Source organism: Nanorana parkeri, unplaced genomic scaffold, assembly GCF_000935625.1.
Source record: "Nanorana parkeri isolate BGI_ZX_2015 unplaced genomic scaffold, ASM93562v1 scaffold245, whole genome shotgun sequence".
NCBI classification, from domain to species: Eukaryota; Metazoa; Chordata; class Amphibia; order Anura; family Dicroglossidae; genus Nanorana; species Nanorana parkeri.
In genome coordinates, this window is record NW_017306513.1 from 1,414,264 (window position 1) to 1,430,768 (window position 16,505).

General features: G+C 40.6%; 1 protein-coding gene across 1 annotated transcript in view; it reads right to left on the bottom strand.

Moving 5' to 3' along the window:
• The window catches only part of BRIP1 (BRCA1 interacting protein C-terminal helicase 1), a 227,098-nt gene that overhangs the window by 185,489 nt on the left and 25,104 nt on the right, over window positions 1-16,505 (bottom strand). The window contains 2 exon segments of the mRNA XM_018556660.1: window positions 1,487-1,524; window positions 3,413-3,446. Coding sequence (XP_018412162.1) covers window positions 1,487-1,524; window positions 3,413-3,446 — 72 coding nt within the window.

Genomic DNA, 16,505 nt, shown 5'->3' on the forward strand with positions numbered 1-16,505 from the left:
TTTTGGTGTTCAAAGGAGACAATCGCACAATTTTCAAATAAATGGCAGACATATTTAACCCCTTTCCTAGCCTACCAAAGTGCATCTACATAATCATAAAGAGTTTTATAAAGTGAAGGTTAAACCGCAAAATTGGTGTTGCAGCACTTTTACATAAGGTTTCAGCTTTATGCTAGATTGGTACTATCTCCGGAGAATAATGTTAATATTAATTATGAAAAGGGTAGACTGAAAAGTTGTTTGGTTAGCCCTTCATTAGATCTCTGCAGTGCCGCAGCCAGAACTGTGACCATACTTTCGGAAAAGGGGGGTTGAACGGTCATTAACCCCTTAAGGACAAAGGCCTTTTTTTCATTTTTTGTTTACATTTTATAATCCACATTTTAGGCCTGAAAATTACTTAAAACCCCCAAACATTATATAATTCCTGAAAGCCAAGACCCTATAGAATAAAATGGTGGCAGTTGCAAATTTTTATGTTGCACGACTTTAGCGCACCTTATTATCAAACACCAACATCTAGTTAAAAATGCACAATGAAAGTTAAATTTAGTGCCCCAAAACACTATATAAAACCATTTTTTCTCAAATTTAAAAGATGAGGTTATAACGAGTAAATAGATAGCCAACATGCCCAGGTTAAAAATTGTGTGCATCCACGAAACTGCTACAGAATTCAGTACCCCAAAAAGTCCACACACAATGCTTTAAAAGCCGCTACAGGTCATCAGTTTAGAGATATGCATACATATTGGTCCTAGCATTATTGCTCTCCCTCTGGCGTGTGCGGAGATATCCAACATGTGTAGCGCAATCGTCATTTTTGTAGGTAGGCGCACCCGACGTGTGTTTACGTGGCGACGAGCGGGCTCGCGGGGGGACTTTAAAAAAAATTATTATTATTTTTACATTTAATTTATTTACTATTATTTTGAAAACTGTTTTTTTTTTAAACTTTACTTTAATTGCTATCACACAGGAGGGCTTACAAGCCCCCCATGTGATAGCATATTGGTGGTGACAGATCCTCTTTAAGGTGATACTGGGGGTCCAAAAAACCCCTATTATCACCTTTTTACTCTATATAATAGGCTATGGAAGTGCAGATCGCACTTCAATAGCTTATTGATGGGCTTCAGGAGCCCAGCAATGACAGCTCAGGGACCAAAAGTGATGCAATACGCGTCGCTCCGGTCCCATAAAGACGCCGAACCCGTAGGATGGGCCGGTCTAGCAGCCAGATGGGATCGAGGATTGGGTGAGTATTTCTTCTTTATTTGAGCCCCTAAAGAAAAACAAGCAGTTAACCCTTGTAGTGCGGGGGTTGCCCCACTGCAAGGGTTCACTTTTCTAAAACCTGGAGTTCTTCTTTAATGCGTTCAGAGAAATGTTTATTGCCAATATACACTGAGTGGCCAGATTATTATGACCACCCCATCAGTACTTTGTTGGGCCACGAGATGACTTCGTTGGGCTGCCTCATGACTCCACGAGATGTTGAAAGGTGATGTGAGGAATCTGACACTGCACTGTTGCCCTTCTGTTGTCTTGTGCCAGTCTTGTCACTCTCCGTTCTGCCCTAACATTGACTAGTCGCTAACGGCCACAATTCGCACGTTCAGACCCAGATTTTCGTCTGACAGTCCAGTCTTTAAAAACTTTAACAACAGCTGCTCTTGAATTCTGCTGTTTTGCTGGCTCCATGCGCCAACAATCATCCCACGTTCAAAGGCTGTTAAATTGCATTGTTTACCCATATCTTCAGAAAAAAATCACTTCTACTGTCGTGGTAAACAAGCTGCTTCCCTATTTATAATGGTCTGGCCCTCTAGCAACTTCAGCGCAAAATTATAGCTACTTATAGCTAGTTTTCCTACAAACATCAGGTGGTCATAATAATCTGGCCACTCAGTGTTTTGAGGGCAAACATACACATATATAACGTATATAGGAGTTTGGGAAGATAGATGATTTTAACTATATGTATATGCCCACTAGATTTAATGGAAGAGATTAAACTTAAAACATATGGTCCACCTTTTTTGGCAAGTTCACCAAATCTGGGGAAACTGTTCACCAGTTGGAGCACTGGGTTTAAAACACAATTTATACAGTGTTCATTTTGTTGACTAATCATTTTCATCATAGTTTTTGTCAACACTTTTTCAGTGACTAAACTAGACGAAAACTAAATAAAATCTGTAAGGAAAATATGTTGACATTTTAGTCGACTATCTAAAACTAGACTAAAATGTTAGGGAGAGACGAAATTGTAAGAGATCCAATCAGAACTAATCTCTTTGGGCTTCCATTTCCGGTTCCATACTGAATGGACGCCAATAGGTAATATGTGCAATGGCATAACAGCCAATATCGTTTTTTCATTTTAATATTTTAGAGTTGCACTTCTCCTTGAAAGAATGAATAATGTCATATGCAAGTTGTTATAATCCTCTCTTAGGGGCCGAACGGCAGTGAGTGAATAGCTCCATGGTGCCAAGCAGAATAGCAAATAAGTAAAAAGAGTGAAAAATTTAAAAAATAAAACAAAGTTAAGAAATTATATTAAAAATCATCCAAAATAGGAAAATTAAAAAGAAAAAAAATATTTTAAAAAAAGAAAAACAATTGGGCGGAGCTAGCAGGGACAGCTAGCTCCGCCCAACTGTTTCCTATTGGTCAGCACCTGCTGGAGTCTAGCAGGTCCCGGCCAATGAATAACAACTGGGCGTAGCCGGCCGTGACATCCCTCCGCCCAGTTGTTATTGTTTATTGACAGATCAGCATCTCCCCGCTTTGGCTGTCACTTCAGCTCAGTCGATCTGAAGCATATGGGTTCTTATGTGTCTGTTCGGGGTCTAAGGAGGCTGTGCAGGATCTCAGATGGGCTGTACGGGATCTCAGGTGGGCTGTGCGTGCGCTTAGGTTGGCTATTTGGGGTCTATTGTGGGATGTGCAGGCTTTCAGGTGGCCTATGTAGGTTCTATGGTGGGCTGTGTGGACTCGCAGGTGGCTATGCAGGGTCTATGGTGAGCTGTGCAGATTCTATTATGAGCTATGCGGGGTCTATGGTGGGCTCCCAGGTGGCTGTGCAAGTTCTGTGTTGCGCTGTGTGGACTTTCAGGTGGCTGCACAGGTTATATGGTGGGCTGTGTGGACTTTCAGGTGGGCTATTCGGGGTCTATAGTAGGCTGTGGGGCTCTCAGGTGGGCTATGCAGGGTCTATGGTGGGCTGTGCGGACACTCAGGTGGGCTATACAGGGTCCATGGTGGGCTATACAGGGTCCATGGTGGGCTGTGCGGTCTCGCCATGGGTCCCGGATCATTTTGTGGGTGGCCTGGATCCACAGGGAGGATATTTGCAGCTGGCGCTGTAAGCAGGCGCTGCAATTCACAGGAAGGCTGCCAGGACCCTGCTGGGGACTTCAGCAGCTTTCCTGTGAAGCCTGGTGCCTGTATGCAGTGCCGATTTCGGTTTAAAAATGTAAAGCACTGGTATAGGCGCATAATATCGCAGCATTTTCTTGAGTAAGAGTACTCGTAAAAATGCCTAGTATCGGTGCATCCATAATTATCATCCTCCCTGCACAAGGAACTGGCTAGGAGTACAAAAGTTATTTTAACTGTACTCCTTATTTTAACTCATGATTTTTTTCCATTCAATGCTTTCAATTCACAAAAAAAAATATTGCAGTGTAATCCTTATTATTTTGCATGAAATGGGCATTAATTGGCTGAAAGCCTTAATTTCTCATAAATCATTATTTTACCTTGTGAAATGTTATTTTATCACCATCTTAAACAGCTACTTTACTGCTTTACTCAATAGACACCTATTAAAACTCATAGTTATCACCATTCTAAAGCTAGTGTTGTTTTTAGGTAGTGGTAACCTGTGTGGTAATCTTTGTGAATTGGCTCTTACATTGATTTGAACATAACAGCCATTAAAATACCATGATGGTGTGATAAAAACACTGGTAGTGGTAAAACAGCACTACTTACAGAGCAGCCTATATAAAGCAAGAAAATAACATCTTAGGAAGAACAAAACTGCTTTGTAAATTAAGTCTAAGGTGTCTTTAAAATAACAGGTTTAAATTAAGGTGCAACAGACTGAAGCACAGCGGATATTGCTGTCTGCTCTCCGCTATATACTACTAAGTTAACCCATGCCAAAGCCTGCATTTTGTGGCCTATGCATAAACTGCAGGCTTAAAAGAGAACTATGGGGTCAGTGTTTTTCCCCATAGTTCTCCTTAGGGTAACGGGAGGACACAAACTAGCGTCCTCCCGTTACCCTAAGCTCAGTATACGGCGAGCAAAAGGCTCGCCGTATACTGAGACGCTGCAGCCGGAGCGGATCCCGACTTAGACGACGGGATCCGCCCAGCTGCGTGAGTGACAGCTGGCTCTGCCTATCTAGAGGCAGAGCCAGCTGTACCCGCCCCCTCCCCCGTCCGTTCCGCCAGTCAGCGCTGGGAGATCGGAGCGGGGAGAGGGAAATCCAGCCCCTCCCCCTGTCACGGCAGAGAGCCGTGACAGGATCGAGAGGTGAGCGAACCCGGTATGTGTTCGCTCACCTCCCGATCTACTGAGCCGACCTGTGACAGTCTTATTGTCACAGGTCGGCTAGAACTATGAGGTGAGTGAAAAGCACTCACCTCATAGTTCTCCTTTAATGCAACAGAGAGAACACAGTGACTGGAGGAAAGGCTGGTCACATGACTAGGTCAAGACCTACCTCTCCATCAAGATTTCTTTCCTTATTTATTCTAATAGTGCTCTCCTGGCTTCAGTGTCCCAAAGACAAGGGTGCACTAAGCTCCACTGTGCAGTCACAGCAACCGGTGGTTTTCTCTTTTGGGATAAAGGTTTTAAAGTGGACCTTTACTCCCTTTAACTAAAAATCACAAAAGCATTCAGCTCTGTATGCGCATGATGAAATCATCTTATATTCGTTAGGTAAACAAACATATTTTTCTTTAACTTACAATTTCTCGTTTTCCACTTCCTGGTTTGCTTTGGCAAAAATGGGGAAAGTGTGCCCAAGCATTTAATCCTGGGAAGAAAACATCAGCAGATCATTGCTGGGAAGTCTCATCTGTAATCTCACAGATCTCAGGGAAAGGCACTTTCCTCCCTTGAGATGATGTGCATGGTCACATGTCCTAGTCACATGTCTAGTCATGTGCCAGAGATCCAGGAAATAAAGGGAGATATAGTAACCTGCCCTTAGTAAAAATGGCCACTGTGAGAAGAATGTAGAGGAAAAGATAAAAGGTATGTAAAGAATAAAAAGCAGACAATTATCTATAAGTATGTGTTTGTAGATTGTCATCACTAAACATATCAAAAGGTGTATTTGTTGATATTTTGAAGATGTGGGTAAAGTTCCTCTTAGGGATGTTCAGATACCAAGTGCTGTACTCGGTACAAGTACAAGTACATCTACAGATACTTTTCCAGCTCCAAGGCTAGACCAGAGAAAAACTCAAAATTTAGGAGGCAGTCATTTTAAAGGAGCATACGGAGCTCCTGGGATTTGTGCATCCCTGTTTTAATGTATGGGTTTTTAAACAAAATATATATTAGGGATGCACCAATACCATTTTTGTAAGTAGAAGTACTGATACTTGTCCAAGTACTCAGAAATACAAGTACTGATAAATATTTATTTTTTGCTTATTGTCATGTGGCAGTTTTTCTTAAACAATACAGACTAATGATTTCAGGACAGTGGGGGAGCGCCAGAGCCAGGTCCCAGCTGCAATCTCTGCCACCCTGGTAGTTCTTGTGAAAATGCCAAGTATCGGCACTGGTATCTGAACTGGCATCTGAACATCCCTAGTTCCTCTTTAACAAAATGAATAAAAGGTGAACATAGTATGCACCACTGTCGGTGTAAAGTGGTTTGCCTCAACACTCTATCTACCACTTTTGCTGGAAAGCTTTGTCAGTTATAAAAAGTGGAAAACTGGTGATTACTCTGGCAGGATCAACAGGTAATACATGAGCTTTAAAAACAAGCCATTACAATACTTGCATCATCACATAAGATAAGTACTTAAAGTAGCATTGGGGGGGGGGGGGGCGGAGCTGCCTTTAATGTCACTTTAAGTTCCAAATGATTTGCAATTCTTCTCAGACTTTACCCCTAATAAGATGCATAATAAACCCCGATTGACATTTTATAGCCACCCAGTATCTACATCATTGCTTTGCTGAAGATTATAAAAAGATCATATCAATATGTATTTCATGAAAGCAGAATAAGGTATTGTAAAATACATTCAATATTTCCTAATACATCACTTGGCTAAAAGGTATTTGTTTTACAGTATGTTTGATCAATCAATTAGCAAATAAATACATAGACACTGCAAAACAGATACATTCCTGTATGCTCTTGCAAGGGTGGAGAGGGGGGGGCTTGCTTTCTATCACATAAATGGTGTTTAGATTATTAAGATTAAATGACAAAATAACTAAAGTCAAATCAGGATTCACATATTAAGTAACAAATCTTACCCATCACCTTAATCACGTCAGGGATGCGTTCTGGGTCTGTACCAGATTAATCTGGGAAGGATTAGAAAAGGTTCACATAGCCTCAACTTGACTTTAGAATTTAAGATGTGCATGATACCATCAGATTTATTTCCACCAGCTAGTTTGTACACACTACAGAACTTTGATGATACTGTTACTCATTCTAATCAGCTGACAAAGGCAAAAAATAGGGGAAGTGTATAGCTGTCAATAATTGAAATCCCAGGAAAGAAAGTTTATAGACACAAGCTGACCTGCTGAACAACAATACACTCAGTAGATACTTGGGATAATATATTTTGGTCAAATCCCACAACAGCTGATATCAATCCTTTGTGAAACTATTTAACTAATTATATGCTATAACTCAAGGGCAACACAAAGAACGTATCCGTGAGAGGATGAAAATGTAGACTTTTTATTTCTGCACATTTTAAATTGGAAGTGCCTGAACAAGGACCTTCATGCCAAGATCGCCTGGTATTATTTATAAGAAGCAAGCATATTAAGAAGGGTTAAAAACATTTTTGAAATAACTAACATGTAAACCCGCATTTACACCTGAGCGTTTTGTCACGTTGGTGAACATTTGTACGCATTTGTGTGCCGCGCATCCCCATTGAGTTCAATGGGTCCTGCAGGCGCAACAGAAGTGGCAAAAAAACCTCACGTTCTGTGGTTTTTTTTCTTCTGTGTTTGTGCACATTTTTGTGCGTGCAAAAGCGGCGAAAAAATAGATGCCATTAGAAATCAATGGCACGGCAAGCACATTGCTCGTTTTGCCACGTCTCCATGAATGCACAAAGACGTACACTTTGCATGCATGCATTCATGGAACAAGCAAGGGTGAATGCGGGCTTAAAGTTTATATGTTATTTTAGTAAATAGGCTTTTTTTTTTTTTTAAACAACACCTGAACTTCTAGGCTGATTGATTGGTAGGCTTTTGGGATCAGGCCACTTTTGCTGGTACAAATGTTTTAAAAATATTCCATTTCAACTGGAAAACGTTTGTATCTAGGGCATTATAAATGCAACACATGTCAAAAAGGTGAATTATGACACACGTAATGTAGCCTCCTGCATCAAAAATCACAAAACCATTTAATTTTAGTTCTGGGGAGAGCAAGAAACTGTTGAATCCTGTTAGGTTTGTATTGCCGTCTGTGTCTCTAGCTGGGGAGATGTACTCCCTGGAATAGATGGGGAAAAAAAATTTTTTGGTGAGAACTACCATAACTGCAGGGTATTAAACACACCAGAGATCACATTAATGTTACAGGAAGACCTTGATAAAATAGGGTAGTGGGCAACTACATGGTAGATGAGGTTCAATATAGAAAAAATGTAAAGTTATGCATGTGGGTGCTAAAAATATACACGCAAGATACTTATTAGAGGAAATCAGAGATAGAAAAAGATTTGGAAGTCCTGCTACACCAAAGACTTAGCAATAGCATGCAAAGCCAGGCTGCATCTATCAAATCAAGTAGATTATTATCATGCATTTAAAAAAGGATATTTATTCTAGAGACAAATCCATAATTCTACCACTTTACAAAACACTGGTTTTGCCTCACCTTGTTTATGAGGTTCAGTTTTTGGCATCAATCAACAGCAAGGATGTCCATGAACTTGAGAGTGCAAAGACCAACAAAGTTGGTCAAGGGGCTGGGGGACCTAAGCTCTGAGGATAGATTGCAGGAATTTAATTCATTCATTCTGAAGAGGCAGTTAAGAGGGGATATGGTAATTAGAAAATGCAATCAAACAATCTAAAACAGGCAAAGCCCCCGGCCCGGATGGCTTTACACTGACATATTACAAAAAATTCCCCACCATACTTCATCACCCACTATTGGCAGCCTGGAACTCAGTCCAGGCGGGTCAGACGCTCCCGCGGGACTCCCTGGCAGCACACATTGCAGGGATCCCGAAGGCTGGTAAGGACCCTATGGTCTGCCCTAGCTACCGCCCCATATCTCTCCTCAATGTGGATACAAAATTATTTGCCAAGGTGCTGTCCACACGGCTCCTCCCATTCATACCATCCCTGATACACCCAGACCAGGCAGGCTTCGTCCCCTCGAGAGAAGCCCGAGATAAAACCACGCGGGCCTTAAACATCATTCACTCGACCCTGTCGAAGTCAATCCCCAGCTTTCTGTTATCAGCTGACGCGGAGAAGGCCTTCGACAGGGTCGACTGGTCCTTTCTACGGCTCACCTTGGAACACATTGGGCTTGGACCAGGCATGCTCTCCTGGATCATGGCCCTATACAATGGACCATCGGCAAGGGTTCGTGTCAATGGTACCCTGTCTGACCCATTTAGGATAGCCAATGGTACACGTCAGGGATGCACCCTATCTCCGCTAATTTTTATTTTAACTCTGGAACCCTTACTGCGCTCCATTCGGATGAATCCAGATATCAGGGGCATACAGATAGGCACCCACCAACACAAGGTGGCTGCCTATGCAGATGACCCTTTTATTCTTCCTCACAGCCCCGGATACCTCCGTACCCAATCTCATGTCTGCCCTACGTCGTTATGGGGAGCTATCCAATTTCCACATAAACAGTCAAAAATCGGAAGCACTGAATCTCACCATTCCCCCCCCGAATGCACGAACGCATTTCGCTAAATTTTCCATTTCAGTGGTCCACGTCATCGATCAAATATCTGGGGGTTAATCTCCCGAGAGACCTAAAACACACTTATAATCTTAACTTTTTACCACTCCTTCAGACAGTCAAATCGGACCTCCTTGGGTGGTCACGACAGGCATTCACCTGGACGGGTAGGTGCAATATCATTAAACAGAATGTGCTGCCGCGGTTCCTATATCCGTTCCAAGCTTTAGCGATTTCTCTACCCAGCAGCTTCTTTGCCTCAGTACAGACCATGATCACACGGTTTGTCTGGGCGGGCAGGACACCGCGACTTCGGCTATCTATCCTACGGAGGCCTAAGGCCTCGTGGGGCCTTGCTCTACCAGACATTCAGCTTTATTAGTTTCTCTACCCAGCAGCTTCTTTGCCTCAGTACAGACTGCTCTCGAATCTGAGGACAGCAGACAGGTTTCGGGCATTGCACTTCTTAAAGGGTGCATCGTGGCAAACACTCCCAGACCTCTCTGCGGACCCAGTTCTGGGCGGCCTGGGCCGATGGCGACCTCGTGGGGCCTTGCTCTACCAGACATTCAGCTTTATTATGTGGCATCACACTTGGCCCGCGTTGTGGACTGGTGTCGACATGAAGAGATCAAACCCTGGGTAACCCTGGAGCAAAGCATGTCCACCATCCCGCTTGCGGTATTACCATGGTGTGACCGGCAAGTAGATAAGGCCATTAGGATACACCCCACGATAGGCACTTCCTGGCGAGTAGCCCGGAATGCCTTCCTGGGGAAGCGACTCTCACCGTCCCCCTCACCCTTGCAACCGATAATAGGTAACCCTCAATTCCCTCCGGGTATCGAAGACAGATTGCTCTCAAATCTGAGGACAGCAGACAGGTTTCGGGCATTGCACTTCTTAAAGGGTGCATCGTGGCAAACACTCCCGGACCTCTCTGCGGACCCGGTTCTGGGCGGCAACAATTAACCTATTCATACTAACATGAATAGGTTAAATCATTATCCATAGTACATAACATGTAGTTGTACTACGGATCATTTAACCCATTCATGTTAGCAGGGGATCATTGTAAATCTATTGCTGCAGTGAATTGGGAATCTGTAGATGTACTATGTACTATATATAGAATGCACTGCAGCAATAGATTTACAATTCTGCACTGCTAACATGAATGGGTTAAATGATCCGTAGTACAACTACATGTTATGTACTATTATGTACTACAGATCATTTAACCTATTCATGTTAGCAGGGGATAATTGTAAATCTATTGTTGCAGTGCATTCTATATGTAGTACATAGTACATGTACATATAGAGTGCACTGCAACAATAGATTTACAATTATCCTCTGCTAACATGAATGGGTTAAATGATCCATAGTACAGGGCAAATATATAGAGTACAGACTGCTAATACACTGAAGGATGGCGCTGAGCAGGATGAGTGGGCGGCGCTCCGAGTGAGGTAAGGGAAAAGAACCCATAGCGCAAGCTTCAGCGCTATGTATCGGGGCATTTTGACAAGTACTTGTCAAAATGCCCTGTATCGGTCCCGATACCGATGCTAGTACCGGTATCGGGACATCCCTAGTCTCAATGTATAAATTGTTAAATGGGGATTGAATAATCGGTAAGAAAATGATTACTCTGAGGTCCCTAAAAAAGGCAAGATACCAACACCTGAGATTGGAAGAAAAATGTTTCATCTCAAACTGCATAGGGGATTCTTTACTGTTAGAACAGAAAAGTTATGGAACTCTCTTCCGCATGTAGTGGTATCAGCCAAGAGAATAGTCATTCAAAAAACATCTACATGTCTGCCTCGTGGAATACAATAGACAGCAGCATGGTAATTCTTACTGACTGACACACAAACACTCACATACAGTATATATATAGGTTGAATTTGATGGACCTGTGTCTTTACTTAACCTCAACAACTATGTAACTATGTAATAGGCTCTGCCCTCACTTGGATGAGATTTTCTTCACACTTCTTGTGTCTTTGGTACAGGAAGTGCAGGAAAATCTCCCTAATAGATCACAAAAAAAAATAATAGAAACCTGCAGAGGTTTTAACCATTCCATACTATAATTAAACCTAGGAAAAAAGTTCTTGAGCTTTCTAAAATTGCTTATGTAAACTGCATTTTTGTTACTAGTTAAAGTTGAATGCATTTTTAAGATTCAATTCCTGAGTTTAGTGTCGGTTTAAAGAAAATAGAGACTTGCTATTAAAAGCTGAGTGACCTAACAGCAGTCTTGGACATTGCCATGTGAGTGATAAGAATCAGTATTTAAATTGTGAATCACTCGGCTGTAAATCATAAAATCCTCTCTGAATTTGTGGCTACTTTTACACACACAGGGCCATGGGGAACAAAAGTAGCCACCCTCCAGAAGGAAGGACAGTGTAAGCACCACTTTGAGGATCTACAGCCGAGTGATACACAAATAAGTTACATTTTTGTTAATAGTTAAAAGTACTTTAATGCATTTTTAAGATTTAACTCCTGAGTTTAGTGTCACATTATGCTTTGAAATTAGGTCATTTAGGTAAAAATGGCAACCAGATTTATTGAGTACTGTATCTAAAATCATACATAGACAGTCTTGATTTATTGACAAGAACCAGTAGATAAAACCCATGAAAACAGTTTACTGGTTCAGTAGATAAAAGCAAATGAATAAAATGAATATAAATTAGGAAACTCTGTTCATTTGTTTTTAATTGCATTTAACACTATTAATTGTGAAAAACAACTGCAATTCAACATACACATTTAAACTCAAATGCAAAATGGGATGCTGCACTAAAACAGGATCAATCTTGGCTTACAACTCTGATTAAAGTTGTTCAGTGTTTAATATAATTAGTGCTCGTGTTCTTATGACATTTTCACCACTTTTTATGTTTCCCCTGAGAGATGACTTCACTGCCAAGTAAGTGCAACACGGCAGGGTTTGCTCAGACTTCATGCTTTGGCAATCAAATATCAACACATTAAGTTCTGTATTGTTTTCCAAAATAACTAATACAAAAAGGAAAAACAAGTTATCCGCTGCAAACACACAGCGCTGAAGTGATAGTATGGAAAAGGAGACACAGTGTGCGCATACATTAATGTGCCTTCACATGCAACCACAAATGTTTCCTTGGCCTGGTAAAAAGGTGGGAATAAAACATTCATGACAAGTCTCACTGAAAAGCCAATAAATTACAGCACCTCTGCTTCCTCCAAAAGGAACATTATCACTTTTCTCATTCCAGTTTTAAAAATACGGGGAGTATTTTAGATACTGTACAACATTCAACAGCTCATGTAAAGATTCTCAAAATCATTCTAAAGGGTTTGCAATATTTCTATCCACATTCACAATTATTTCTCCATAGCAAGTAATGCCCATTTTTTTTTTTTACTTTTAGATAGAGTGGGGAAGACATAGAACCCAGGTCAGATTTCTATTGTGGCTTATGGCCCAATTTACCCTCACTTCCTGATGGAAGAAAGTTATGGGAAATCTCTCTAGTAGGGATGCAGACTGCAACAAAATACATTTTGTTTCCATAAAATGAGGAAGGGGTAGCATGGCTATCAAGCTATTATACTTATTATTAATTCCCTTCCACCGCTCTGCAGAAAAATATATTTTTATGAAAGTATTTATGCCCAGAGTTCAGCTTTAAAGTTAAATGCATCAAACACACACATTTGTTGTTAATAATCATAGTGGTACATCTCTGCTATCAGTTAAATATTACAACTGTTAAAGCAACACATGTGGAAAGTATAAGAAACAATATATTCTCAAAAGCATCTACTTCATCTTGCTTGTCCTCCAACCTAAGCTGCTAAAATAACTTTATCTGTATCCTTCCTGCTAACCCAATGCTAAAAGACACATGTCAATGGGCAGAATCTGTGTGTTCACTTGCAATTTAATTTCTCCGTTCCTCTTTTTAAGGCATTGTGTAAAAAGATGCCCAAGTTCAACATGAAAAAGAAGTCATCAACTTGCGCAAAAAGATCGATTGTTTATGGGCTATATATTGATAGTATCAAATGAACTCCAGTTATACTGGTAATTACTCCAAAGATGTATGCACCGATCCTGCAGCCTGGTTGGTTGGATAGGGAAACATCCATATAACAGCACTGTAAAGAAAACATAGAAAACAGGCGTCCTGGGATCTTTCTGGACTGAACTGGACTCTGCTTTCTCCCTATCCTGATAGCAATCTCGGACCGGCAGCTGAGATGGGACTTTCAACTAATGCGTGACAGGCGAGATGTTTTTTAATATCCTGTAAGTGCATTACTTTTACCCTTATTAAATAGTCACTTTATACTGCACTTAGATGGGTGCGCCGGTTTTCTATGTAAAAAGATGCCTGTACAAAATATGCAAAACCCTTCACGCTGGTACAATGTTTTGTACTGAAAACATAATTCTGGTATTATTATACAAATCATAGAATACAATTAGTATTTATATACATAGTAAAACTATCTCTGATCAATTTGGAAACAGTTATTTTTTCCTTTCGTTTTGTCTTGAAATACATAGGAATTAAAATAATAATTTTTGGAAGACGAAATCTCCAAACAATGACAAAGTTACTGCAAGATCAACAGCCCCATAGCTGAAATTAATCTGGTCCATATGTAGTTTACAGCAGTAGTCCCTCCTAGTGTTGCATTCACCATACTATAACAAAGGGCAAAAAAAATTACTGAAAGTGCGATGCCCTTGTAATAACCAAAGCATCTGCGTAGGCTTGGGAGCTTAAGTGACAAGAGTTTTCCAGCAAAGACCATTATTATTATACAGGATTTATATAGCGCCAACAGTTTGCATTTCAATATAAGGAAGACATTACAGTTATAATACAAATCAAGCAAGATGGTAAGGAGGGTCTCGCCCATAAGAGCTTACAGTCTAAAAGGGACCATGAGACAAACCAGAAAGGCAAGTGGCTTAACTCTTTAAAAAAGCAACTACGGAAACCTTAACTACAGTAAACTCCCCCTTATCTGGCATTCAAGCAAACGGCAAAAACAAAATTGAGGACATAATATTTTTTGCTGGTTGCTTGATAAACTTGTGCACACTAAAAAAATTTTGTTAGCAACTTAATTTATTTAGTTAACAAAATTCTGTTTACATTTTGCTGCCAGTCGCGGTTAGATTCCATGGTCGGCAGCTGTATGTAAACAGTGGGGTGCAATAGCCAGCCTGCTATTGGCTATTTCAAATTGCAATAGCCAATAGCAGGCTGGCTATTGCACCCGTCTACTGAGCAGAGGAACAGACCCAAAAGAGTATTTTCACTGTCAGGTCCACCCCTCTCCTCAGTCTGGCTATTGCTCCCCCACCACTGCTCGCCGTTTACATTCACAGAATGTAAGCAGAATCTAGCCAGCAGATGAATGGGGCTGTGGGGGCTTGAGAGTTACTATTACCTCTCAAGCAACCAGAAACTACAGTTATCCAGCATCTACCGATCCCCGTGGGTGCCATATAACTGGGAGTTTACCGTAGCAGTTTTGGGTGGACTAAACACTCAACTGCTTAAAAAGTGTGATTTCTACATTATGTTTTTGTAAGCAATATACTAGAGCTGCAGCTAACGATTATTTTCAAAATCGATTAGTTAGCCGATTATTAAGTTCGATTAATCGGTTACATGTTTTTAAATAGACCATTGGCTCTATCCAACCATTTAATTTCTCAATGAAGTATCCCATGAGAAAATACATAAATTCTCAGGGCACAATTAGAAACAGCAAATTCAAATAGTATCTATTATAACTCGAAAAAAAGTGGTTCAATTACTTCTTTGTTTGTTAGTTGATAAAGTTTAACAATTTTCATTTTATTTAAACATTTTCATTTTAACAGTTTTTGTTCAACTGTAACACTGTATTAAATTCAGTATATTGGTTTGTGTAAAGAAGATACATTAAACAAAACCAGTGGACTGATAAATGACTATACTGACCAACTGTCTAGACCGCAAATCAATAACCATACATTTTCTGACGTACACAACTCCATAACGGTTATCTAATTTTAATGACTCCAGCATAATTCATAGCTTTAAACTTTAATGAATTATATATGAGCACACAAATTACATGAATAAGTAAGGTATGCAGTAACATGATAAAATGATATTTAATACAGTGGATTTTAAAAAACAGCTAAGTAAAAAAGGATATAAAATATCCACCTATCAAAAAATAATGTATGTGTATTTTAACACTTAAATGCTTTAATGCAGTTAAATCAAGTGACTGCGTTTCAACACAAAATCCAATACCTTTCACAATCTCTCATATTAGCAGTGAGTTGTGATTCATGTGTTTGCTCTTAGTTTTCTAAAAGAAAACTTGTACTGAGATATATACAAAGGCTATTGTGTGGTCTTCCTGAAAAGGCGAATTGATTTGCAGGTGTAGACTTTAAAGTGCAACTGCACTCAAAAAGTAACAATTTGCTATGTTATAAGACAATGCTAACTGTACTTAAGCAGTACCCTAAAAAGTGTACCTGTCTTGAATTCCTCCTGAAAAATAGCAGTGCACTTCAATGCATAAGGATCCCTAGGGACTTCTGTGCCTACAGCCTCACAGTGATATGTCTGCACTGTGAGAACTAAGGCACTTCTGCTTGTGACTGCTGTTCTCAGATTTAGAGTGAGATTTAGAAGGAATTGCTGTGCTGGTCAGCTTGCTGGAAGCTCTAACATGTGGAATCAAAGCCCTTCATCTACCAGGATGGCTGTCTTCACAAAGAGAGAGAGCACAGAATAAGACATGGTCAGTAATGGAAAAAGCAACTGCTGTGAGACCACAGACAATACTGGTGACTAGTCATCTGCCTCGCCCTGCTTTTATTTGGCCACAATTTCCAAAGTTTGGTTTCTCTTTAATACTTGGAAAGGTCCATTCACACTATAGCAGTGAGCAGCGTTTTTCTGCACAAACTGTTTCATACACTCCCTGTTCACACCACAACGCAAAGGTAATGTGTGGCGCACGGCAAAAAAATATAAACAGCAGGTCACTTTATTCTTACTTCATCCTCAGTGCAGCTCAGTAAAGTGGAGTCTGATAAAATCACAGGCTCAGCGATACTAAACTCCCTACCCAACCACTGCACCTGTCTCACAATCACACAGACAGGTGCAATGGCTGAGGAGGCAGACCTGATGGGGAACTAATCTCTCAGCCTCCCCATCAGACTCTGTCCACTTTCAATTCAGCACTTTGACATTCATTTCTAGGATGCCGTTGGATGTACAGC